The sequence below is a fragment of the Eublepharis macularius genome, chromosome 2, assembly GCF_028583425.1.
Source record: "Eublepharis macularius isolate TG4126 chromosome 2, MPM_Emac_v1.0, whole genome shotgun sequence".
NCBI classification, from domain to species: domain Eukaryota; kingdom Metazoa; phylum Chordata; class Lepidosauria; order Squamata; family Eublepharidae; genus Eublepharis; species Eublepharis macularius.
The window spans coordinates 12,496,416-12,524,404 of NC_072791.1; the positions used below are offsets into that span (position 1 = coordinate 12,496,416).

Genomic DNA, 27,989 nt, shown 5'->3' on the forward strand with positions numbered 1-27,989 from the left:
GTTGCAGGTCTTCTTTTCCACCTGTTGCAGCCAGTGCCGCCACCTCCTTTCCTCTGGCCTGCAGCCCCACATGGGCATGGAGCCCTGCTCCTGCCTGGCCAGAGGGAACTTTTCTGGGAGGAGCGGCTGGCGTGCGCTTGCTCACGCCGCTGCTGCCCCTTCCCCTTGTGGGCTCAGAGCCCTGCTCATGCCCGACTGGAAGGAACTTTCCCTGGAGGAGTGGCTGGCGTGCGCTCGCTCGCGCCACTCATACCCGGCTGGAGGGAAGAGGAACAGTGACAGTAAAAGGCTCTGCCCAATATCACGTTTTCCTCACGGGCATGTGGAGAACTGATAGCGCCATGAAGACACTCTAAGAGCATGAATGTGAATGTCCAGTTCATGACAGTGGGATCAACCCAACTGCCATGAATGCGCGAAAGCTGAAGGTGAGTGTGTATGGATTCGACCTTGGTTTGCAGTAGAAGAGCAAAAGTCAACTCCAGTAACACCTTAAAAGTCCAACAAGATTTAGAGGGTATAAGCTTTCAAGAGTCAAAGCTGTGAAGAGTCCAGTAGCACCTTTAAGACTAACCAACTTTACTGTAGCATAAGCTTTTTGAGAACCCAAAAGCTTCGTCAGATGAACTGTGGTTCTCGAAAGCTTATGCTACAGTAAAGTTGGTTAGTCTTAAAGGTGCTACTGGACTCTCAACTATTTTGCTACTACAGACTAACACGGCTAACTTCTCTGGATCTAAAGCTGTGAAGAAGTATCTGAGAGCTTTCACTCTCAAAAGCTTGTTCACCTCTCTGAGAGCGGAACTACAAGTGACAAAAGGCACAGGTTGGACACTTGTCAGCTTCCCTCAAGTTTTGATGGGAAATGTAGGCAGCTTGGCGGAATGTTGGACAAGTGACAGTTGAAAAGTCCATTGGACAGCAGTCGGAGAGCCAAGCTGCAAGACCAGGACGCCTGCATTTCCCATCAAAACTTGAGGGAAGCTGACAAGTGTCCAACCTGTGCCTTTTGTCACTTGTAGTTCTGCTCTGAGTGAGGCACTAATCTGTCCAGAACATAGATCCAGAGGAGTTAGCGCGTTATGCTGTAGTCTGAAAATAGTAGAGTCTAGTAGTACCTTTAAGACTGTAGCACAATAAAGTTTAGTCTTAAATGCGCTACTGGACTCTTTACTGTTTTCCAGAACAGTATATAAGTACAGCTGTTTTTGTTATTCCCTGAAAATCTTGTCTCTAAAAGTGACACTGGATTCAAATCCTGCTATTAATCTGCCTTAGGTCGTCCTGGTAGCGTTCCCTCAAGTAGCTTAACACTTGCATTTTTTTAAAAAAAAAGGCAAGGAAAGCGCTTCTCACTTGGCAACTTTAATGGTGTGGCGTGTTTTTGTTGGGTGTGTCACGTTCACACTTCCCACAACTTTCACTCTTCAGCAGAGAGAGAAAGAGAGAGGGAAGGTAAGACGTCAACTACATCTTCTCCCTCTTCTTCCCTCAGGCAACGAAAGCCATTTTCTCTCTTTCTTTCTCTCAGAGACGCAGGCGCAGTCGAAACAAGGGTGATGTAATCAGAAACCCCAGCCTGAGCAAACACCTCCTACTCCAAGCCTCCCCCCCCCAACATCCGGGACTCTCGCCGCTCGCTCCGCCAGAGTCTGCAAACCCAAAGCATACACACAGCTGTCGCAGCTTCTTTAAAAAGAGCGAGCGCGCGAGAAAACCGAGCGCGAGGAGGGAGGGAGGGAGGGGCGATGGGAGAGCCGATTGGTCAGGAAAGCAAAGCGCGAGTACGTCATCGAAGAGCTCTTTCTTTTTTTTAAAGAAAAGAGGGCGTTTCGTTTCGCGCATGCGTACGTTGCATCCGTCGGACGTGCGCGCGGGGCGGGCTGCTTCCCCCTCCCCCCTCCTTCCCTCGCGCGTGCGAGGTCCGCGCAGGGAGGGTTTGCCTCTCCCTTCCGCGCATGCGCGGCCGCTCGCTGGCTCGCCTGAGGGACTCGAGCGGCGCCGAGGGAGAGCGGAGCGGGGCGAGCCTTTCTGTGGCGCGGCCGGCCGGCGCGGAGGGGAAGAGCCGGGCCAGCCGGGGCGTGGGTTCGGCAGGAGCGATGCGCGCTCGGTGCCCCCCCTGGGCCAGAGCGGACGAGCAGCAGCGGGAGGAAGAGAGGCGGCGGCGGCTGTCGTCGCCTCCGCCGTGCGAATGAACTGAGGCCCAGGCCCCTCGTCGCCGGCCAGGCCCGCGCCGCCTCTGGCCCACCCGCCTCTCCGGAGCGCCGAGCTGCCTCCGACTCCCCTTCCTTTCTGGCAGCCGGGTGAGTGAGCGAAGGCCGGGAGGGCGCCGGGCTGGAGTGGGGGCGGCGCGGAGGGAGGAGGCCGCCCCGCCTGGCTCTGATCCGGGGGCCTGTAAACAAGTGGGGCGGAGGAGAGGCGCCCTGCTAGGGTTGCCAACTCCGAGTTGGGGCCTTCCTGGAGATTTGGGGTGGATCCCAGGGAGGGGAGGAACCTCAGCGGGGTCTAATGCCATAGAGTCCTCCTTCCAAAGCAGCCATTTTCTCCAGGGGAGCTGATCTCTGCCGTCTGGAGATCAGCTGCAATTCCGGGAGAACTCCAGCCACCACCTGGAGGTTGACAACCATGCTCGCCTGGGTGTGGGCGTTGCGGGTCGTAATCCTCTGCAAGGGGTCGTCTGCCGCCTCCCCCGCTAACAGATGGCACTGGGGAGGTGGGCGGCGATAGAAACTGGGCTTTTTTGGACTATTGGGTGCCTTTTTACAGAGTAGATAATTTCCCAGCACCACCGCCACAAATCTTCCTTCCTCGTTTTCCTGGTAAGTTTTATTTCTGCCTCTGAAATTGTGGCCATCCTCGCCGACTGTGACGCTGGTTCAAAGTAATGCTCTCTCTCCCTTTCCTCTTTGGACAAAAAGGGCTGGTCTCTGCCCTGAGGATCTTGCAGTGTAAAGTTTGACACACAGGGAAGGTAGGGGAGAATAGAGGGGTGAGGGCAAGAATAGCCATTCAGGAATGGAGTTAAATTTCTTTCCGCTTGCCTCCCCCACCCCCAGTTAGGTGATAACTTGTGAGAAAGGGACCCTCGAAAGTAGGTAATGGCACAGCATCAGTGCTGTCATTCTGAGGCTTGTAATGCAGCAGTTGATGTTTTTCTTTTTAAAACCTGTTAACACGAGACTGGTATCCTTCAAAGTGCTTATTTAAAAAAAATCATGTAGTAAGGTTTATGATACAGGGAGAGCTATAAAGCATGTAGGACAGTCCTGAGTGCATTTATGTAGAAGAAAATGTGTAAACCGCCTGGAGCACTAAATGTGGTGGAGAGGCAGTATATACGTTAAATAAAATTGAAAAGATAAAAAAAGCCTTTATGGTTTCAATAAAACTTGTTTCCAGGTAAAGTGTACATTGCGTTGCGACAGTTAATCAGTAAATGGATACATTAAGAAAAAAGGCCAGTTTGGGATTGGGTTGCTCTGTGTTCATTGTTTAAGTCAGCTTAGTCTTGTGGTGACGTAGCGTGATGTCTGTTTCTTTCCCGGGAGGAAGATGGTGGTGGTGGGAGAAAGGGCTCCGTGTCTGCCAGGATTTATTAATAATGGTTATAAGTACACATTTTCCTCTTTCAGCCCACCTCCAGCTCAGCATTCTCCTATCACTCACAGAACCATTAATAAATTAATCTATTTATAAAGTACCCCACCCTGCTGAATAAAACACTTCACTAGGTATATGCTTTTAAATGTCATATTTATAAATCAGTCTGCTTCAGTGATCGCCTTCCTACGCACAAGTGCTTATTGCTGCCTTTAAAAAAAAAAAAAGGTGTGGGAAAGGGAGAATTATGAACCAAAACAAAAAGGTTATGTAAATAATTTGCCTCTTGTCATATTTCAAATAGTCAAACTGGGTGTGAGGCTTTGTTGTTTTAAGAGAGGATTGCGTCACTGCCCAGTGAAATAGTAAAAGTAATTAATTAGTACTTTTTTAATGCTGCCATTGAAATTAGCTATTTTAAGTGGTATTTTACAGAGCAATGCTCCTACGTTTATTTATCTTGCATATTATGATTCAGACTGCATCTATTCAGCATTGAAAATTAGTCAGATTGGCATATAACACACACATCCCAAGAAAAGATTAATTTTTTGGCCTGTATTATTTCTCAAAGTCAAACTGATTTGTATATAGAATTTACATGTGTGTATTCTATTTATGGTAGTCATCAAGAAGGGGAAAAGTTATAGAGGGCACAGAAGTCCTGTCCCAGGTCGCTAGAAATCCTGCTTAGCTCTCTCATCCCCAGATTTCATTAGGCATTGCTCACATTTCCAAGTCTCCCTTAACAATCATAAATGATATAAATGTATTTAAAGAGAGGTAGAGAGCAGAGGTTGCTTGGATGCTGAGTCTTGCACCCAGAAGGCAGTCATGTGGTTGAGTGGTGTGACTGTAGAATACACACCGCCCTGATGCTGAAAGTTTTAAAGACAGAGGTGTATATAATTGTGCTCAGCAGGGCGTGTTTTGAAAACACAGGTTTTGGGATTAATTTACAATACAAAGCAGAGGTGGAAGTATTGCTTCAGAAATGTTCCGTTGTAGAGGTGGACAGCAGCAAGTGAGGGTGTTAAAGTTGTATAGTCGAGATTATTTCAGTGTGATAATTATTGTCCCGCTTATGGTTGATTAGTTATTTTGAGTTAATGTGACTTTTCATTGGCATATAGGATCTCTGTGCTTACTAAAGACTCGGTATTTAGACATTAATCTGGATGCTGTATTTTGTAAAAGCAAGTATCTATTGAAACAGGAGGAACGATTTATAACTTAATATCTTATTGTTCAGTCATGACACATTTTGTTGGTGTGTGTCTGTTTGTGATCTCACCAGTTTATGAAATTTAAAGTTCTTGTTTTTCAAAAGGGCTTCTTCATTATAACAGCAGTCCAAATGTGACCCAGCAATTTTTTTCCTGAGCCTGCAGACGAAGAGTGCTGCAGTGCTTGTGCTGCTAAAGGCGTTGTCAGGCTCTAAGAGTGAAATTAAGATTGTGATCCTCTTGGTCCTTGTTTATCTAGAGCCCTGAAGGAAGCAGTAGAGCTGTCGGGATCTGTCAGTTTTCATTCTCTCTTCTTTTGTAAAGCTGTAAGTAGCAATAGAAGTGAATGCTTGGAAGCAAGATCAGGGGAAAAAATTGGAATATATAAAGATGTTGAGCAGCCAGGTAATCTTCCTCTGTGTTTCTGCTTTCTTTCAAGAGCCAGATGGGTGGAATATTTATACATACAGATGACAGCTAGAGACGGATGTTAAACATTGCAAAATAATTTTAGAAATCTCCTCATACTGCTTTTGACCCTTTGGAGTTGGGCTTAGGGCCTTTGCTGCTAGATCCCATGTGTCAGACTTTCCTTCTCCCATTTTAAACACTGCACACTTTTAAACACCCTGACATGAAATACTTCTTTGGCAGTCAAATCACACTGCCTTCAACCCAAAGAATATATTTAGGATTAAAGTACTAAGGAAAGGCAGGAAGCAGCCATATGCTCCTCCATCTTGGCTAAAACTAGCTCTTGTTGAACCGCCCTACTTCCAGTTATCATTTGTAAAGCTATCAGAAGGAGGGCAGTTGGGCAATCCCCAGTTGTGTCTGAATCCAACTAAGCTTGGAATCTCTTCCACAAGGAGCATTTTATCATTGAAATTTGATTTGTTTTAGGCTTTGTTTCTGAGATGCTTTAAGAATCAATTTTTGATTGAAAAGTGTCATGAAATATGTTGTGAGTGACTATCATGGCTTGGATCCACCAGATCCATCTGCATATACATGTGTGTTAGGGCTTTCCTCAAGTAACGGGTCCAGTAGACCAGTTCCTTAAAGCAAATTACTTGTCCCGTGAGAGTGGCAAATTGCAAGGCTGGTCTCAACAATAGCACTGTAAGGTAGGTTAGTGTTACTGCTGGGAAATGAAGCTCCTCCCTGGGTTAGAAATGTAAAATGTCTGGTAATTTTGGAGTCCTGGGAAAAATTAAAATTTGGGGGAAAGTTGAAATATATGTTGTACTTTCTATCAAACCTAAATGTGTATTGTTCCACTAACAACATCAAATGCATTATTTATAACTTTACCGCATATAAAATTGTACAAATTGGCATATTTATGGAATTTAAAAGTAAAAATGCAGTAGCTTTCTACAAACAAAATTGCAAATATACCCAATACTTACAAACCACTGCTCCCTCTGTCATCTTGGCACATGTATCTTAATTTTTCCCATTTCAGAAGTAGGGAAGAAATAAAAGCAGAAATTAAAAATTGTGTAGTAAAGACAAAACTGTCTTATTATTATTTGAACAAATACAGTCTTATATAGTGGCTGTAGGTAGGAAGAGCATCATGTTTGGATATCAAAAACGTTAACATTAAAAACACAAAACTTTTAAATTATCATTAAAACATTTATTTATTTATTTTATTTACGTCATTCATAGTCCGCCTTTGTCACTGAGACTCAAGGCGGATTACACAGTATGAGGTTAATACAATCAGTATCAAGCAAGTACATTTTAATACAATATAATACCATAAGGTAAACATATACAAGTTTAAAGACATAGCATTAGCAAGGATCCAAGACATAGTAGAAAAACTACTGGAGCAAAACATAATCAATTCTAGGAGTAACATTAGACAGCATGGAGTGATGGTTGTACATAGAAGTACATATTTAAAGCAGCAGATAATATATGAGGCAAAAATGGTGATGAAGTCTATGATCCCCAACTTGTTAGGGAAGCATCTGAGACCCCATCCCTACAATGCAGCCCTTCCCATATTGGCGGTTGCCAAGATTATTCACTAAACTAGTGTATCCTTAAAAGTATGTCGTATATCCAGAACAATTTTCATTCCTTTATATTTTGAGTGAGTAAACCATTTCTCTTATTTTTGCTCTTATTCCCAAAGAGCAAAAAAAAAAGGGGGGGGCATAGGAGGTTTTTTCAGAACTATTCAAAATATCCCAATTTTTCCATTGGAAAGATTGAAAAAAGGAGAGAGAAATCAGACCCCTCCCCCCTCCATGGAGTTTTTAATGGTTTTTTCCCCCTGGAGTTTTGCATCTCCTCTCTGGGTCATGTTTGTGCATTCTCTGCTGTCCTTGCTATGGGAAGCACTAGTGTTGTATTGAGAACGGGAGAGGTTAAGGTCTGTTTCTCCATGGAGTGGTTGGAACTCAGCTCTGCTTTCCTTTCTGCCTGGGATGGGTGGAGGGAAAGGGAAGGGCTAGTGGAGATGCAAGTCCAAATTCTTATTCTCCTAAGAAACAGCAGGACAAAGCTTAGTTTCATTGGGTTTGCTTTCAGAGCTTCATCTATCTGATTTTTGGTACATTACTTGTTCCTTAGTAGAATTGTTCAGATGGCTTGAGTATTGGTTCAGTATTTAAGACATGAACTTAATAGAACAGAAGTAATGAACCTACACTTCTGTCTTTATTAGATGGACACCGTGATGCAGTTAAAAAGGTAGGCTGACCGTTACACAAAGGTATTCTTGAGACCATGTAATATTCAGCTGCAGACAAGATATAGTCAGTTGGCCAGTGCTTCATCCTTAAAGCTTACTGAGCTTGGTTCTTGGTTTGTAATTCTTGTTTCTTTAAACAGGGTCTTTTTTTTAATGTCTGTAATAATCATTCACTCACCTTGAACCTTTGTGGTAGAGTTGTAGACTAAATAAATCTGAGCTGCTGAGTATTCAAACATTTTCAAAAAGTTGATTCTCTTATAAACTAATATGAACTCCTCTGAGTTGCAAGAGGTCTGAAGTGGTGTATCAGTGAAATGGAGAGGAGATAAGATTATGATGGGATGTTCATGCAGTAAAAAATATGTCCTATCCTGTGTGCTTTATTCAGGCTTCCAGTTCTACAGACTTGTGAGATTAATATCTTTGCCTGGAATATGGCGAGCATGATCCATCCAAACTTGAGCACTCTAGTTCCAGATAATTTGCAGGGGGATCATTGTCCCCATTGAAATAATTAATACTAAGTGTGTTTGATGGGTTTCTGTTAATTGGGGATAATTTACTTCTGCATTTTGCGTCAGAGTCAACCTGCATATAGAACTATGTATAGTTGGCTAATAAAAGGATGAATACATGCCCCTTTCCAAAGCTTGGCGACGTAAAGCATAGCAGAGAATTATCCTTGTAGTCACAGTGTGCTTTGAAAGCATTCCAGGGGCCTCAAAATGCAGTGTGATATGCATGGGATCCTGGCACCCCTCTGACATTCGGACTGGTGGGGAGTGTCCGCCAAAGCTCAGCATGACAAGACCCCCTTCTCCAGGGGATCACTAAAGTAAAACACAGAAGAGGAGAAATGGGGAGGGGGGGGAAGCAAGAATCATATCTGTGGTGTCTGTGGCATAGATAAGACTTGTAGTCTGGTCAGAAAGCTGGTCAAGCTTTGGCTGGCTTAGGTTTTAGGTGCTTTGCAGTTTGCCTGAAATACATGCTTGGAAGAAAGTTTCATCAGTTCCAATTGACTGCACTTTCAAATTATGTTCTTAGAATCAAACTTTTCTACCTTAATCCTGAGGATAAAACTGCTGTGGGGCACAGAGTAGCACGTGTTCATGTAACTTTGGCATCCTCTTAGAGGCAAGTGGAGTGTATCTCTCCTACCATTCTCTGTTTAATGGGAAGTCCTGTGATGATAACTTGGTGGTGGTGGTGGAGAATGCCCTCAAGTCATAGCCGACTTATGGCAACCACTGGCAGGGTTTTCATGGCAAGGGACTAACAGGTGGTTTGTCATTGCCTGCCTCTGCAACCCTGGTCTTCACTGGATGTCTCCCATCCAATTACTAACCATGGCTGACTCTGCTTAGCTTCTGAGATCTGACAAAATTAGGCTCACCTGGGCTATTCAGATCAGGGCACTAATAACTTTTTGGGTGTATAACTTCTGCTGTTGAGGGTGGTTCCGTGATGATTAAAATGCCCTTAGGATGGTTCCTGTCCTGTCCCACTCTGTCCTTGCTTTGCCCCCATCCTGCTTGACTGTAGGCCTGTTTGGAGTTCTACCTATTGGCGCTTCACTGCAAAGGAGGATGTTCTGGTAAAGTGGTGCCACTACGTCAGCTACAGTACTGTCATAGTATCTTGGGTCAATTCATATGAGTGGGGTAGGTTGATGTGGTGTCACTGTTGCATTTCATCCTATGCATTTATTTACATAGTATGTTGGGTCTTGAGACTGCACTGCCATTCGCAGCTTCTGCAGAGGATCTAAAAAGCTGTGGGCCTGTGAATCCTTTTTGTGTTTGAAGAAGGGAGCTCTGAAGCTTGAAAGCTTACACTCTGAAAACCTAGTTGGTCTCTAAGGTCCCACTGGTCTCAAATCCTGCTGTTCTGCAGACCAACATGGCTAATCACCTACACTGTGATTCAAGGACATGTCCAGTATGTTGAGAACAACCTTGTTCTCTTGAAGTGCTAAGTGTTATCAACTTAGGCAATAGTCTGCAGACACAATAAACACGCTAAGTCAAAATATAGTACAAAGGTAGATCTGTGCAAAGTTTGCATTTTTGCTGTCAGCATTGTGTGCGGCAGAAACAGTTTAGTATATGCTGGTGATCAGAAAAGTAATTTAACAAATGGATTGGAGTAGTGATGGGAAATAAACAGGATGTATTTTATATCCAAATTTGGAGCTGTTTCACAGGATACTTTGTGCTCGATTTTTCTCATGTGGGTTATGTACTCACACAAGCAGCATAGAGTATTTGAAGCAGGAGTTCAGAAGAGACACATAGAAAGTATGTTTTGCTTCTTCAGAGCTGGCACTAGCTGGCTGAACAAGGGATGTGTATGTCAGCGTTCTGGGTATTACACGATTACCCAGATGTATTGGCCTTGCTGGATACAGGCAGTAGTGTGCTGAGTGCAATATGATTTGCTGAAGTAAATGTACCTTTATCAGTCCATGCTATATTATATGCGGTTTTTGTAAAAGCAAAGAGCCAGACCTGAGAGCAGCAATACCTGATAATTAAGCAAAAGATACTAACCTTTTAATTACTTTTAATCAAAGTACAAAGTCTCTGTAAATATGCTGTAATTTTTGAAATGGTGATGTTGCAGAGGGGCTTATGGGAATAACTGGTTCAGTTAAACATGCATTCTGCAAGCGTGTATTGTGCAGATTTATGCCCCAATTTCCTAGAGAGATCATTCTTTTGTTTTTCCTTCTTAGTGGTTTTAAGTCAGGCTTTTCTAAGTAATATGGGGGGGGGGGAGGGACAAAATAGGGCAGTTGCTGCTGGACTTGTAAAATATTTCAAATTCCTAGATATCAGAATTACCGAAATCATTTTTTAAGATGACGATGCTGAACTACAGTGGAAAGTATTTTCAAATTTCTAGGTGCCCGTTGCGATTTTGGGAAGCTTGAGTGATCAAGTGCTTGGCATTTTCCAAATCTATAAGAAGCAAAGAGATAGAGAATGCCAATGCTATACATGTATTTCTTTTTAAAATCTGTATGCTGCTTTTCTGTCTAGTAGACATACCAGGTGGCTTACAGTAGTGAAAAAAACCAGAATGACAGGAACTGAGATACTCATTAAAACAGCAGTATACATAAACTACGGAGTAGTAAAGTTAACACAATGGCATGAAGCTTTAAAAAAAAGAATTACAGAAAAAGGCAGTGGGGACGGTGGACAGCCAAAGCACTTAACTTCCAAGACCTTGGACAGATAGGGCCACCTTCACTTGATGCCTAGCATGTCATAAAGATGGAAAGAAACTCCACAAATTAGGTGTAACCACAGCAAAGGGCCTCACTTTGGTTCGACCTCAGAGTCTATTTCAGAAGGCAGAGGAACCTAGAGAAGAGCCTCAAATGAAACTCAAGTGCTGGATAGTGCGGGATGTTTCTGGGTGTAGGAAAAACTCATCCTTGAGGTACTCTGATGACATACTATTTAGGGCCTTAAAGGCCCAACTCCTGCATGTTTAATTATGCTGGAAACAAACTAAAAGCCAGTGTAGGTCTTTCAGCACTGACAAAATACATTTGTTTCTGTGTGATCAAGTTAACAGAACAGTTATTGCAGTTCAGACCCACTGAAGTTTCTGCAGACTTTTTAAAAGACATTGTCATGTACAATGCATTATACAGGCCACTCTGGATGTTACGAAGGTATATGGATTGCCATAGAGAGACCGTCCTTTTCTGGGAAGATTCACAAATCACAGGGACTGTATCACTCCAGTTCCATCTACAATGGCTCCCAGTTTGCTTCCGTGTCTAATTCAAGATGCTTGAGTTGACCTTTAAAGCCCTGTGTGGCTTGGGGTAGCCTCAACTTCAGGACCGTCTTCTCCCATAGGAACCTGTCCATTCTGGTCATCTTTGAAGGCCTTGTTTCAGGTGCCCCTGCCATCTGAGGCTAGATAGGTGACAACCTGAGAAAGGGCCTTCTTGGTCGAGGTGCCGAAACTTGAAAACCGGAGAGATTCATCTGTCTCGCTTTGTCATTGTCTTCTGCTACCTGTTCACGACTTTGTTTCGTTTGGCGTACACACCGTGAACAGTTATTGATACTGGTTTTGTTGTTTGCACGTCTGTTTTTATTGTATTGTTAAATATTTTATGTATACATGTTTTAAATGGAGTTTTAAATGTCTTCATGTCTTGATGTTTCCCACCTTGGGTACCCTATTTGGCATCATAGAAATGATTTTAAGCAAAGTTGCTCTAAGCTACAGGCACTACTTGGTATGCCCATCAGTAATGTGGAAAATTTAACAGTGCCCTAAGCTGTGAGCCTGATCTTTTAGGGTGCAGGTTCTTATCCTTTAATTTAGTGCTGCCCTCAAGTATTCAACATTATTGTCAAAAGCCCCCCCTTTTATATTTAACTATTGATATGCCACCTTTTCCATCAAGCATGGCAGCTTACCAACCCCCCTGACCCTTAATTAAAATTAAAACAAATAAAGCTATACAACTTGCTTCCAGCGTAATAACCTGCTTATGAAATTAACTGCACAAATTCCTGCCTTAAAAAAGGGCTTGTATATTTTACATGAGATACACAGGATAGGGGTCCTCCGCACCACATTGAGGTGGGCGTTTCTTAATATTGGAGTCACCACTGCAAAAGAACAGATTTGTAATGTGGCCTGAAGGACAACTTGAAGGGAGGACTCCATAGAAAGGAGGCCCTGCAAGAATCTGAAGTAGCAAAGAGGATGTTGTTAACAAATAAATGAAGAGTCAGAGCATGAAAACCACTCCCGACAGTAGTTTCAGATAGGGGGCTGTGTTGGTCTGTAGTAGTAGAACAAGATTTGAGTCTAGTAGTACCTTAAAGACCAACTAGATTTCCAGGGTATGCGTTTTTGAGAGTCAAACTCCTTGGACCCAAATCTTACCCACAAGGCAGCTTTCATATAGATATATTTATGATATCTGTGCATAAACTGCACAGGCATACATTCTAAGGCATACATTCAGTGAGACCCCTTGTGCCTGATTCAGCCTTCTTTTTAATCTTTGTTTTGCTGTATGCCACATTTTTAAAGGCCTGGGGACAAATCTGGGATTTTTATCTTCAATATAGGGAGATGAGTATAAAACACCTTTCCCTTGTTTGCTTTCTGAAGCCATTGCAAGTAGAAGGAGCTGCCTGAAACCCCAAATAGCCTCCCCCATTTGCTCCCACAAGTTCTGCGTGCCCCATCCCCCACATTTATAGATTGCCCTCCATTAAGAATCACTGTTCTGAGGTGTATGCAGCCCTTTCTAGAGCCCACAGTTTCTGGCAAAATGAATACATTACCATTTGGAAGACCATTTAGCCAAATCTCTTAAAACTTGGGTCTTCAGGATATATATAGATATGTAAAGGTTAATTGATAGAATATTGATAGAGAATAATTAACGGTTTAAACATGAGGATTGAGTAATTAACAATATTTTTTTTAATTGATAAGACTTATATGCACCAAACTGAATGTATAGAAGAGTTAAAACGACTGATTATGTGATGAGTTATATAGAAATACTATAAAAAGAAGAAATGATTAATATATAGAGAACAAATCAAATTGTTTGATTTAAATGTGGGGAATTTTTATGGTTTATGATATATAGAAATATTCAAAATTGGAAAATGGGATAAATTGTTTATCTAAAGAAGTATAGTTTGGATGTATAATAAGTAAAAGAGTTAAAGATGTACTGCTTAATATAATGGAGAATATATATTTGTTTTAGACAGAGGAAATTAATAGAAGTAAGGGAAAAGGGACAGAGGGTGGGAAAGCTGTTGGAAGTCAACAAAAGGGGGGGAAAGGGAGGGGGTTAGAAACGAAAAATTAGGGGAAAATTGAATGTAATGTAACGTAAAAATATTAATGTTCTAACCCAATAAAAAATTTTTTTTAAAAAAAAAAACTTGGGTCTTCAGAATGGCGGTTCATACTGACTGAAGTTGATTGAATAAAGTTCCCTTTCTCCTGCTACCTTAATGCTTTTGTGAATGTTTTGGTAACTCTTGTAATTGCTGATGTGTTTTTAAATGTTCAGTGTTGTGATTTTTGTTAGTATTTTGCTGTTACATCACTTTAGTGTTCCTTTGTCAGCAAAGAATGTTATATAGAAGTGTTAAGGACATAACATTCAAAGATGCTTCAATTTTAAGTGTTTTTTGTATAGCATTTCATTGGGTGTATTAGGTGTTTTAAATCAAATACTCAAATGGAGTTCCAGATGCAAATGTCTGGCGCTCTGATTCTCAAGACACATATAGTGAAAATACACAGAAAAGGGTGTGCTGTAGTTACGGCAGCCCTCTTTATAATTCAAGTGGGTTCATCTACTGTACTACTTGTTGGCTGTAATCTCATTCCAGTATCACTTGCTAAACACATAGGCTTGTGTTGACGCGGAAAGCTCCATGAAGACCAGAACAATAAATAATAGCCATGGTAATGTCAGTTCCCTACTTCTGCGCTGATCAGAATCTTTACTTTGTTATACAATTGTTCATACAACCAAGATGGCTGTGACCTCTATAGGGTGAAGGTTGAATGTGTGTCCCCACTGGCTCTATTTCCTGGCTACTGCTGGTTGCTTCTGAATATTGGCAAGAACTCTTACCACCTTTTGAACAAGTCAGAGGTGAGCTTCAGAGATAGGCAGTAATGTGCAGTGGTTAGTGTGTCGAGACTAGGATCTGGGAGACTTGGGTTAGAATCATAGAATTATAAGGTTGGAAGGGACCTCTAGGGTCATCTAGTTCAACTCCCTGCACAATCTCCACTCTGCCATGGAAGTTTACCGTGTGACCCTGGGGCCATTACACATTCTGAACCCAACTTGCCTTTCAAGCTTGTTGTGAGGATAAAATGGAGGCGAGGAGAACAGTGTTGATTTGGGTTCCCCCCTGGGGAGAAAGACAGGGTATATGTGACCAATGGGAGCTGCTTTTCTGTGAGGCAGTGTCAGGTTTTGCATGACTATATCTGATTGTATGGGTCACTTCCTCATAGAAAAATATCTACGTCTAAAGGGGAGCAGTAGTAGATGGAAAGCAGTAGTAGCTCAGTAGTAAGAACGGAGAGAATTTCTGGGGGAAGACTGCTGTCTAAATGCCAAGGCAGGGAAAGGATTTGTCTGCTCTGATATGTGACAGATAAAGTGTAGTCAGTTTGAGTAGTCACTTGGACATGGAGGGAGCCTTATAGAATTGGGCCCAGAAGTTGAAGGCTTCGGGGTTTAATACCCATGTTTTCTGTATTCCTTCCCTTTAATACTGACCCATCTTGCTTTCCCTCTGAGTCATACTGTAATTTACACCAGAAGTTCTGCATCTTGTATTAAAACTCTTAAAAACTAAATATATTTTCAGACATACTCAGGAACTCAACATAAAATTCTTCTTGGAATAGGAATATCTCTGACTTAAGTCAAAATGCTTCCATGGTTCCTTTGTTGAGCAGTCCATGTTTAAAGCATTGTACTTGTAAAAAAAAAAAAAAGTCTGCAGCTAACATGGTAAAATGAACATAAACTAAAATGAATACAGCTACCCACATTTCAGCCTGTTTTCAGATTTCACTATTACATGCTAAAATTCTTCATAGCAGTTTGATAAAGAATTAACATAGGTAAAGTGATGTATTGGATCTCTGAAAATCTAGCTTATTTGTGTTTCAACATAAAAGATTTTTGCTTTGATTTCGCTAAAGATTGCACTGCACTGCATATGGTTTCCTGGGCTAAGAGCTGATATTATACAGTGATGTACATTTATCAATGCCAGGGATGTTTTAGGTACAAAATCTTAACCTGGCAACAGATGACAAACGTGTTCGTATCATGACTGATAATCTCCTGTTGAGCTCTTAGTTAAAACATGATTTGTCTTAGCATAGATTAATATCTTATTGGATCAACTAGCTGCTGGATACTCTAGTGAAAGATATCGTCTTAACCTGCTTTATGGCTCTGGTAGTGAAACTAATGCAGCAGTGCATTGGACTTAAAAACAAAATTACTCATTTCAAATGATTTTTCTTATATCATTAAAGTAACAGGTGTGTTAATAGATATCAGACCATTGTAGAGTAGTTCAGTGGCTCAGTTGCTGCCCGGAATGCCAGAAATAATATTTGAATTTCATTTTTAATACACTTTCATTATTATTCTGTGACAGAACAGCTACATCCGTTCTGTTTTCATACTGACTGTGTAGAAAGTAAAATGTGCTTGAGAGAGAAAGACAAGGTTTGTGAAGCAGGTTGTTTTTCCAAACACTAAAAAACTCACACTAAGAAATGGGCAGAATATCAGTGGTCAAAAGCATTGTGTGTTTAAGAATTAACTTGCTGAAACAGGCTAAAATCATTTAAAAGGTGGACAGCCAGATGCCTCTGGAAGCTAACAAGCAAGGAAGGTTCATCACCCTCTTGACCTCCCTATCTGTCTCTGTGGAAGATACTACCAGATACTACCAAGAGACCTGGATTCTGTTTTGTTGCTCTGCCTGATTGTTTATCTTCTGTTAGTATGTAATCATTTTGTTTAGAAGTAACTTATTAGTCATTTTAGTGGTTATTGATATGAATTAATTAAGTTACGTGAAGAAATATTTGCTTTTGTATGACCTGAAACCAATCAGATGCTTTTTGGTGAACAACGTGAAGTGCACCATGTCACGCTCACCGTCCTCACTCTTTTCAAGCAACGGCCAGTGAAGTTGAGCTGGCAGGGAGCAAAGTGAATCTTAAGTGCAATATAGCAGTGGTTATTGAATTAAATATTTCCCAGAAAACAAGGAGATGAGCATTGGAGACCATAACACATTCCTCATAACATGAGTTATGTTCTAGAATTATATGAGAGAAATACCTGTAAAATTCTCTCACTCCACTATTCATAGTATGGTTCTGTTAGTTTATTGTTTTCTAAGCTAAAAGCCATGACCTCTTAGCTTTTCTTATAAGAGAAATGCTCCAGCTCTTGTTTATTGTGCTTGCCCTTTGCCTTTTCTGATTCTTTGTCCTTTTTAAGATGGAGCAACTTGGGCAATGGTCTGAATATGGTTGAACCACAGATTTATATAATGGTTTTGTGGTACTTAGTGTAAAGTGGTTGTTTTGCTGCTGTTTTGCTTCCATTAACAATATCTTTTTTCAAAGAACTATCACCCCGAGATCTTCCTTGTGCATTGGTAAGAAGCCCGAAGCTAGTTGGTGATTTTACATATATTATCTGATTCATACAGAGTCAGACCATTGGTCTGTCAAGCTCAGTATGGGCTACTCTGACTGGCAGCAGCTCTCCAGGGCTCAAGGTTTTAGTTTTTCACATCTATTAGCTAAACCTTTAAGTGAAGATGTTAGGGAGTGCTGGATCTTCACCCCCATTGTAAAGAATTAAAACGAAATTTGAGATTTAATAACTTATGGGCAAATTCCATATGGTCCCTTTAAGTTGCTATTCTTAATTTGTCAGTTATTTATAATTATCTTTTATTTATAATAAACTTCCTTCAGTACCAGTTTTACTTTTTTTGTCATCTGAAGGGAGTTGTTCCCCCTCTCACTGGTTTTCTGTTGTCTTAAGATATTTGGTTTTTATGTTTAGTAATATGTACTTTCTCCTTTGTCATTGTCAATAAACTTCTGAAACTGTTGAATTTATACGCCTTAAAATATTTCTTCTATCCTGGCACCCTAGCAAGGATGGCTTTCCCTACCTCTTTTTTTTAACTAAGTCTGCCGTTTCTTCCTTCAGTGCCTGGTAATCAACCATATGTGTCTTCATAATCATGACTTGACGTAGTACACTCTGTATCGGGGTGCCCTGGTAAAGTTTAATGCCTCGGCTGTTACAGAATGTGGTCCATTTGCTAATTTGTATGAGACATCAAGAGTGCATTGCGTCACTGTTTCAGCTGACTTCCTATTTTCTTCCATGTATGATTCAGGGTGGTGACATTGACCTATATAAACCTTTTGTGATGTAGGCCAGCTTACCTAAGAGAATGGCTCCTCAGTTATCACATCATGATCATTTGGAGCAGTTAAGAACACCCTTCTAATTAATTTCTCCATTCGTCAAGTAAATGCGCTCTCAGTGGCTGTCCCTTAACAAGCTAAGGACTTGCCAGAGCCATGAGACAGGCCATTCGAGTACATCTAAAAGAAAACTGCTTCCTCATTGACCTCTGTGAATGGAAGTGGAATTGGTGAACTTGGCTAGTTCTGATTACATTCACTTCTCAAGCAAGCCATAGTCTCCAGCTCTGGGGACCTCCGGGTGCTCTTCCCTATAAAAAGCTTATTCTCCGTTCTTGGATTAGACACCAGTGAAGGAGGCTGCAAGGGCAGATGGAGAGCTTGAAAGGTATGAGAGCATGAAAGACTTGTGGAGCGAGATGGTAAGATAATTACAGAGGGAAAGTCATGGCAGTGGGGGGTTGTTGAGGGGAGAAAGGTGTATGTCAAGATGAGACATGGGTAAAGAGTATATTGTTGACCAGAACTCTTATGTATTCATGAAACCACACTGATGTATTTGTAGAATGAAGGCAGAAGTAGTTTTGTGTATTAAGCAAAAGGAACCAAAGAGGGAAACATTCAATATGAAGGACCCCCCCCCCCCAAGAATACCTGAAAAGAAAAGTGTTTCTTTTGATAGGAGAGGCAAGTCTTTGGAAACTGTATCAAGGGCCCAATCTAGCATTGCTTCTATTCCATACAGATTGCATGTACTTTTTTTGTGATGGTTGAAAAACACTTGAGTGCAAAGGAGAAAAGTCATCAATTGTTTTCCCTGTCTTTCTTAACGTGTTCAGCTTCTCATTTATTTGATTTCATATTTGTTGGTTTTCTCTCCATCTTTATTTAGGGAGGAGATTTACACAATGTTTGAAGAACAGCAGCCAGAGCTGCAGTTCTTTACAGAAACTAAGTCCCATCTTGCTGCTGAAAATCACCCACTACAACTAAGCTGCTTTTACTCCAACTGAAAATTTGTTTGTACTCCTACTTTTTTTTTTTAGTGGAGGTAAAAGCAACTTGATAGTAGCGGTTTTCGGTATGAAAATGGGGGTGTCTTGGCCCTTTCTCTTTAAACCGGGGTCCCCAACCTTTTTGAACCTGTGGGCAAATTTGGAATTCTGAGAGAAGCTGCTGGGTGGAACCATAAAATGGCTGCCATTGGAGGTGGAGTCAGTTACAAAATGTCAGTTATGTATAACTCTGATAGTAGCTCTTCAGCATTTCAGACAGAAGTTCTGTTTAACAGGATGCCTTTAGAAGTCAACAGATTTAAAAATGTTCTTGCATGCACACATACTGAGCTAGCAAAAAACCCCTCATCTGGCATATCTGTCTTCATATTGCAGGAATCTAACACACTTCGGAAAAATGCTTCTCTTGGCTTTGTCTCCACTTTAGCTTCTCTTATGAGCCCCAGGATTTTTCAACCTCTATTTCTTGTAACAATTGACTTGGTGCTGAAGGGCTGGTGAGAGCTCATTGTGTATATGTGATGGGTACAGTAGGAGAGATTCTGGCCAGATTTTTATAACAGCATATATGATTTTTGAAAAGTGGTAACAGAGAGAGAGAGAGTGATAAAAGTGATAACAGAGAGAGGTTCAAATTGGAACGCCACGATGGCTTCACTAGAAGTTCCAGTCAAGTGCGTTAAGTCCCTGATGACCTATCGTGTTTAGTTATAAGGAAGTTCCACTATTTGTAAGGGTGAAGTATCTTATACAAAGCTATTGCTGTCAGCATCATACCATAAACATTAGAAACTGAAAAGCCCCTCTTAGCCACTCCCACTTTCTAAAAACACTAGGCGGGGGAGGTGGTAGAGAAGGGAGGGCTAAGGAATGGAGGACGGTTTGGGCAGTGGCCGTAGTCCAAACTCTGTTGATGCTCTGCGCTTACATTCCCTGGCTGCTTTTGTCTGTTGCCTTCCAGCAATCTCCCTGCCAAATCATCTTGGGGTTGCTTAGCAGCTCCCAAGATGGTGGCTTATTGTGGTCTCCTGGGTCTTTTTTTTTTTTTGGTAAGTTTTTAGATTTTAAATCCCTGTTCTTTTTCTAGTTCTTCAATTTTTCTTCCTTAGAAAATCTCCCTCAACTGCAGATTCAAAGATCTGCATCTAAGAGCATGTTCAGAATTAGAGTGGGGCTCACAGTCACAAAAGTCAATATAAACTGTTCTTCAGAAGAGGGATGGATTCTTAGTTAACTTGGATCCGTGTGTCCCTTCCCCTGCGGGCCTAATTGATGCTGTTAGCAGCTGAAGGGAGACTAGTGGCAGCTGGGGCAGGATTCAGGAATAGTGGAGAGGTACCTGACTGCTTCCTGCTCTCTCTCGCTCTCGCTCTCGCTCTCTCTCTCTCTGTTCTTATTCTGGGTAGCTGGAAAATGCGCAGGGGGGTGCTCTTGGATGGAGTTGGGTCTAGACATTCCTGATTTCTGATGTATACATCAGAAATATACAACATATATCTTACGTTTTTTAGTTTACTGAATTGAAACCTGCTAGCTAGCTAACTTGGTTACTAACGTGGAGTGCAAATTTTACTCTTATTACTGTGTCTTATTGTAGACTGTATGGTTGAAAGAGGTTTGCCTTGGCTCAGAAGCTTAAGATGCCCTGTTGATCTTCTGCTGTGATGACATTGACCATATATTCCTACGCTTTCCTGTCTGAGGGGTGCTTTTAGAAGCTATATTTACTCTCTGGTGTTGGCAGCCTCCACAAAGCATGCATGCAATCATTGGAATATCCTTTATAACAATTTGTCATCACATCACTTTATAGCATGATATGCAACGCTGAAAATATTTTGGGGTCTTTGTCATATCCTTTGGTATATGTTACTTTTAAAATCATACGTCCTCCCAGCAATTATGAGAGTGTTGGTAGATTTTTTTCAGAACACAGTACTATAAAATCTTTCTCAGATAATATCTGATGATTTGTGTACAGGTACAAATACCTCGTGCTAACAACATTAGCACAGTATTAAAAGAACATGTGCACTGCTTCCATAAACAAGCTGATGATAACATTGGACACATCATGTGATTGGTTGTCATGGGGTAAATATGGAGTCTGAAAATACCTTCTGCCACTTTGAAAACTTTTCCATTACTATAACCTTATTAGAGTGTTTTCATTTTCCTGTACCCACTAGTTTGGGACTGTAGCTAAGTTTACAGAATCATGTAGCAGTTTACACAGAAACTAGAAACAAATAAATAGGTACATCAGTGAGAAAATGTGTCCACTTTCTCTAGAGGATCTTGGTATATGTATGCTTTATTAGACTTTTTAACGTGCAGTTCTTCTTGATTAACTGAGGAAGAGTTTTTCCTGAAAATAATGACAGTAATACACACACACGACTATCTACCCATATACACCAGTCATTTCTTGAATAAAACGAAAAAAAGTAAACGTTTTAGAGGTTTCTTTCATGGTCTCCTGAAGATAATTCTAAACTTGTTGTAGGAGCCAAGTGAATGTACGAGTTTGTTTTTAATCTTTGTAATTACTGTATCCAAGTCTTAAGTATGAATAATTATATTTGCCTACAAAATCCTATGCTGGGGGGGTGTCACCATAAGTCTGCTGTGACTTGATGGCACTTTATTATCTCACATATTCATCTCTTGCTGCCTGTCTTTCCCTGGCCTCCGTTCCCCTTCCTCTGCTTTTTCCCAAGGTCATGTAAACTTGGTTGGGGCTGGGAATAGTCTTACGTGTACTATTTATTTTTATTAATTTATGTTGATTTTGGGCTGCTGTCGATTTCACCGATGTGCAGGGTAGCACCTGCACGAGACCCTGTTCGGAAGAGCAAAGCTGCCATGGAGGAGCATAGGGAGGGAGGCGGCCCTGTAGGTATGCCGGACCAAGGCCATGAAGAGCTTTGTAAGTGGTAACCAGTACCTTCAACTGAGCACGGTATCTAATGGGTAGTCAATGGAGTGACTGCAGGATCGGAGTGATGTTCATGCTTCTGCTCGCTCCTGATAACAGTTGAGCTGCAGCATTTTGCACCAATTGGTGTCTCCTAGTTAGTTTAGATGGGAGAACTGTGTATAGTGCGTTACAATAGTCATCTTGATGTTACTATAGCATGGATCCAGGCGGCCAGGTCAAGGTAAGAAGCCATTTTCCAGGCTAGGGAGAGGTTGTAGAAAGCATTTTTTGCAGCTGCCTTAACTTGTTTTTCTAGCAATAGCGCTGGATCCAGTATAATGCTCAAGCTCTTAACCGAGTCTGCAAGGGTCAGATGAACTCCATTGAAAGTGGGGAGTACAATATCCTTCAGGATCTCTGCCTTTGCAACAAGCATAATTTCTGTCTTGTCTGGGTTTAATTTCATTTTGTTGGTTTTCAGTCATTTTGCCACAGCTGTCAGGCAGCAATCCAAGATTTCTACTGAATCTTGTGGGGACCTGGACAGCAAGATATAGAGTTGAGTGTCATCTGCTTATTGATGACATTCAACTTCATAGCTGCGAATGAGTTCTAAAGGTTTTACATAGAGGTTGAATAACATGGGAGACAAGATTGCATCCTGTGGAACCCTGCAAGGTAGCTCCCATTCTGGAGATAGCTGATTTCTGACAGCAACCCTTTGCCATTGCAGGCAAAGGCACATCCTTTGATGCCCACTTCTGTCTCTAGACACCTCAACAGGATGGCATAGTCTACTATGTCAAAGGCTGCAGATAGATCCAGAAAGAGCAATAAGGAGTCTGTGTTCAGATAGAGATCAATGCTACTAATGTCGTCTGTCCCATGCCCTGGTCTGCATCCAGACTGGAAAGGGTCTGGAGCACTAGTGTTTTCCAAGAAAGTCTGGAGCTGGTTAGTGCCCTGAGTTAGTGATTGATTCACAATAGACCTCAGTGGTTCGCTTATGATGCTTTCTTGATTTTAGCAGCCGAGATGGGCAAGGGTTGAGAACACAAGTAATGGCTTTCATAGATGTCAGAATCCTGTTAAGAGTCATACGTTCATATGACAAAAATATGCTTATAACAGTAATACATTCCAAGTCTTTGCTACAGCGCAGCTGTAAGGAGTATATTTATTATAGGCTGACCTTTGACTATTGCCTATCTGTCTTACACAATGCAACAACTATGTTTTAACCTGCAGTTGTGATATCTTAGATTATTCGTAGAATAATGAGGAAAGATGATTTCCAGTAAGTAATGCAACACTGAGACATCTCTTCAGTAGTATATATGAGATGTACAAGATTCCAAAAGAACAATAGTGTGAGAAATCCCAGTGATGGACTGCATGGATTCCTTGCTATTTATATTCCACTCATCTTTAGCCAGTGCTTATCTGCTTATCTGCATTATCCTTGCTTATCTGCATTGCAGAAAGTATCATTAGCATGTTAGGCATGGGAGGTACAGTCGCCCCATAGGATTCTCATTTCCTGCTTCCTGTCATTATAGTATGATTCCATGGAGATGTAGAGGCTTCGTAAGGCTACCTCGGCATACAAAAAAAACCAAACCCACCACTGAGAAGGGACAGTAGCTTACTTTGTATAATACTTGGCCGCATTCAGACATCACAATAACTTCCAGTTTCTATGCTAGAGCTTATACCTGATTTGTTAACTACAATTAATATTGCAAGCGACGTCTTGTTTTGGTTGGATTTGGAAATCCTGGTTCATTAGCACTGCCCTCTCACCCTCCTGCATACAAAGTTCTCCACATGGAGCAGCAGAGAAAGCTGGAAGCTGTGGTGACATTAGGCGAACCATCGAGCTTTTGTGAGACACACCCCCTCTGTCTGTGCTTCAGTCCCTGCTAGCGATGACCCATCAAGCGAGAACTTCTCTGAAGGGGGAATGTAAAAGGCAGAGAGACTTTGCTTAATCACATGTTTTTTTTTCAGTCAGTCAACATACACAATAGAAATTCCTCCACTCAAAACGCTGGATTGGATCCGTTTTGCAAACAGTGGAGCCATCTGTCATTGCAGGGAACCTTGTTTCAGTGGAAAAGTAAAAGGCCCACCAGTGAAAGTCTTTGCCCGTAGGATCTAGTCCACTGTTGCAGTCAGAGGCTTACAAACCACATACCACTACTGTCATATTTCACTCCTCATAAGAGCCCGCCCCTAGTATCTTAGGGGAGAGCTGATGAGAGAGTGACCTGGCGATAATCATGTGCTTCTTCGCAACTTCTAAATTATTTCTGCACTAAAAGGCTACAGAAGGTAGCTCTGTTTTGGAGAGTGGGGAAAATGAGGGCTTTAAAAGATCTATTTAGTTGTGCAGCTTTTTTAGATGTAGAAAATACAATGAAGCAGCTCTGCGAACTTGAAGAGTTGACTAAATGGGAACCTAATGATTGGTTTAATATCGTGGTGCATACATTTCCATGTTGGCTTGGGGTTTGGCTTCACCCTCTGCTTGCTTGCCTGTTGGTTGCAGGTGGCCAACAGTGAGTGAGCTCTGTACATGATAATGCTTTATTAGCAACTGGGCAGTTGCTAATAAACTGGGCAGTGCAGTGGAACTTTGGATAATATTCAGGGATTCTTCTTGGAGAAGGGAAGGGAGGCAAAAAACAGATTAACTGGATTTATGAATAAATTGTGGTCTGACTGGCAGGGTGGATTTGATTTAAATCCAATCGATTTAAATCACTAGTCAGTAAGACTAGATTTAAATCATAGTCTTTTACATAAAGACTCATTCTTTTCTACATAAAGACTCCTCACACTTAGCTTCTTGTGCAGACCTATTCTACTCCCAACAATCTTCTATTCATTGAATTTTTTGAAACTTAGCACTTAAGAGGTAAGGGGTTGGTTCTGTGTACAAAGGAATAATGGGATTAAGGTCTTTTTCTCAACTGTGTATGTTTATTTTATAACCTTTTTGCTGTGAAGAAGAGGCATATGAAATGGTGATTGCAATTATGACCCCTTCCATAGGTAGAAATAATGCCCACCAAAAATGTGCTGCATTTTTAAAGATCCTGAACCACCTTCGTTAAACAGCTTTACCCTTTATTTCATAGGGCAATTCAGGTGTTTTTTGAAACTACCTCTGCATCCCCAAATGTCATTTTTTGTTTGAGTGTATTACCCCAGTAAGTTTTGCTCCAAACCTCCCTTCACTTGCAGTTCCTTACCTTACAAGGGTTTCTCATTACTGTATGTTTGCTGCATCTATTTCAGGTTCTGTTGGTATCTAGCAAACAAAGTTGCTTCATTTTCTCATCAACCAATGCTTCCTGTGCTAGAGGGTTCCTAAGTGGAAGGCATCTTTCTCTGCACAGCATGAAATTTGTGTAATTTGTCACGTGAACATTGTACATCTTATTTACGTGAGAACAGGACACCAAATCAGGCTTGCACAGTTTGTGGCCACTAGGCAGAACACAGCATGCCACCAGATATTGTGGTCCACCAGGTGCTTGACAACCTCTCAGTATCTAATAGGCAACTAAAACAGATGGTCTGAACCTTTTGTGGGCTACGTTTGGGTTGGAGAGATGGATATTGAAGGTTGTATAGGCCGGTGCGAGGCAGTTAAATCTCTAGGGACGTGATTCATTCTCAGTTCTGAGGTTTCTGCACAACCCAGTGTAGCTCTTAGCTGTATCCACCTTCCATTGATCACTGGAACACACTAGGCTGATTTCAGTATTGTTAGATATTTTTTTGCATGAAAATATGGAGTACGGGAATCTTTATGGAAAGAAGCATTTATGAATTTATATAGTCTTCCTTTCTATTGTTTTATATTTTCAGTTGTATTTAAAAATTGTTTATGGATTTTCCTTCATCAGTGATAAAATGCAAGTCTTTGTCAGGACCTTCTGGTTTGAATAAATAAGCCTTTTGATCGAATATTGGCATTCATATCTCTTACAAGGGTTGTCCTCCAAAACACTTACACATCAGTCTCTCTCCCCCTAGTCCATCCTATATCTTGAAGGTTGGATAGTCTAATCTGATATGCAGTGTAATGCAAAAAGTTACTTAGTTCAGAACAGAGACTCCACATATGAATTGTGCTTTCCAGGGATGGTCAGAAACCTTAGACTTCGAGGACAACTGTCCAAGCACATGACATGTTTGATCTAATTAAATCTGACTTTTATTTGTTGATGTATAAGTGGGCACTGCCACAGCTACTCGAGGGAGCTTTATTTTGGAACAGTTGAGGTTGTGGTTGGATTTATTTACATTTGCTGATGTTTTGATAAAAGTTACATTAATGTAGTGTAAACTGTCCTATTGCATAGTAACAGCTTAAATATTTATAAAATATAGCAAGTATGCTTATGAGTGCAATCCACAAAAAGCAAAATAACTTGGCTTCAAGTTAAGGTAGACCCTATACAGTTCCTCATTGCATTGTTGTATATATTAAGGACTACGGTTCAGTCTTAAGTGTTACTTATTTTTCAGGCAGCTAAACTATAAACTGTTCTCTAGAAATAGCTTAACAGCAGGCTTTTTTGTTTCCATAGATCTGAAAGGACAAGACATCATGGGAGCATTTTTAGATAAGCCAAAGATGGAGAAGCACAATGCCCAAGGGCAGGGCAATGGACTACGTTACGGGCTAAGTAGCATGCAAGGTTGGCGCGTTGAGATGGAGGATGCACATACAGCTGTAATTGGCTTACCAAATGGACTTGATCGATGGTCTTTTTTTGCTGTGTATGATGGGCATGCTGGATCCCAAGTTGCCAAATATTGCTGTGAGCATTTATTATATCACATCACACACAATGATGATTTTCTAATGGGTGGTGGTCCACCCTCCGTGCAAAATGTAAAGGCTGGAATCAGAGCAGGTTTTCTGCAAATTGATGATCAAATGAGGCTAATCTGTGAGAAGAAACATGGTGTGGACAGAAGTGGGTCAACAGCTGTGGGGGTCCTGATCTCTCCCCAGCATACCTATTTTATCAACTGTGGAGACTCTAGAGGTTTGCTTTGTAGAAACAGGAAGGTTTATTTCTTTACAGAAGATCACAAGCCGAGTAATCCACTGGAGAAGGAGCGCATACAGAATGCAGGTGGTTCAGTAATGATTCAGCGTGTGAACGGATCCCTTGCTGTGTCTAGAGCACTTGGAGACTTTGATTACAAATGTGTCCATGGGAAGGGCCCTACAGAGCAGCTCGTCTCCCCTGAGCCTGAAGTTTATGAAATCGAGAGATCAGAAGATGATGATCAGTTCATCATTCTGGCTTGTGATGGTATCTGGGATGTTATGGGAAACGAAGAGCTGTGTGAATTTGTAAGATCAAGACTGGAAGTCACCGATGACCTTGAGAGAGTTTGCAATGAGATAGTCGACACCTGCTTGTACAAGGTAGCCAGATGATTTGAGGGAAATCCTCACACTTTTGTTCCGTGAGGAATTATACAAGGGAATGTGTTCAGATCTGATGATGTATGATTTATAAATTAAGAATTTGTTAGATTATGTCCCTTTGCAGCACATATATAGAATATTGGCTGTCACATTATTAGTGAAATCCTAAGCAAAGTTACTCTAGTCCAAGCCTGTTGATTTCAGTGGTCTTAGATAGAGTAACTCTGTTTAGGATTTCACTGTAAATGGGCTTCTGCCAGTGGCTTTGGAAAACAGGTTGTGGATTAGCCTATATAAGATTGATATCAAATGCACATGTCCTATAAACTGAACCTTATTTGCTAGCGCATCACTGTATTTGTGTTGCAAATATTTTTCTCTATCTAAATGGTTAATTGTAAACAGCTGATCCTATCTTTTAAGAGCAATTTGAACATTGGATTTAATTTTGGTTTTTAATATTTCTTCCCTGTGCAGCCTCTTAAAAGGTCATCATTTGGACATCCTCATTGGGTTGAGAGTTTTAAGAGGATGATGAATTGTGGGAGAAGCGAATAGCCCCTATGGCATTTTCCCCATGCAGAATTGGCTCCCTTAGCTGCCTTCGCCCCATCTTGGGAATAAAATTCAGGTTCCCCCATCTCTTTCACATGAGGAAGAATAGTTTTTGTGGGGAGTATTTTGAGTCAGAAAATGGTGGAAAGGAAAAACCTTCTGTTATTCCTCTGTCCAAAATTCTCAGCCTCTTGAGGCTACTTTTTAAAAATCATAATAATTTTGGGCCTAAATCTGCCTATGATTGGAACAAAATGGAACACCTCCTGTTCTGTTTCATGGTTTAAATAATCCATTCCCTATTTATTTTATGCAATTTATATTTTCATCAGAAGTATTCAAAAGGTGGGAATGAATTTGACACCTGGAAACTTATTTCTGTAGCCAGTTGGCTGTCTTGTTTCATTAGCCATGCAGTTTGAATTTGTTTTGTCAAGGCAGGAGACATCATAGTAAGTAATGAGAGTGATTATGA

At 41.3% G+C, this 27,989-nt stretch overlaps 1 protein-coding gene across 2 annotated transcripts in view; it reads left to right on the forward strand.

Moving 5' to 3' along the window:
• The first annotated feature begins 1,967 nt into the window (after positions 1-1,967).
• The window catches only part of PPM1A (protein phosphatase, Mg2+/Mn2+ dependent 1A), a 38,648-nt gene continuing 12,626 nt past the window's right edge, over positions 1,968-27,989 (forward strand). The window contains exons 1-2 of one of the 2 annotated variants that reach the window (XM_054970444.1): positions 1,968-2,303; positions 26,103-26,956. In XM_054970444.1, coding sequence (XP_054826419.1) covers positions 26,123-26,956 — 834 coding nt within the window. In that variant the 5' untranslated portion in view covers positions 1,968-2,303; positions 26,103-26,122. Of the gene's footprint in view, positions 2,304-17,763; positions 17,951-26,102; positions 26,957-27,989 lie in introns of those variants that run through there. The other variant, XM_054970443.1, reaches the window with a different exon arrangement.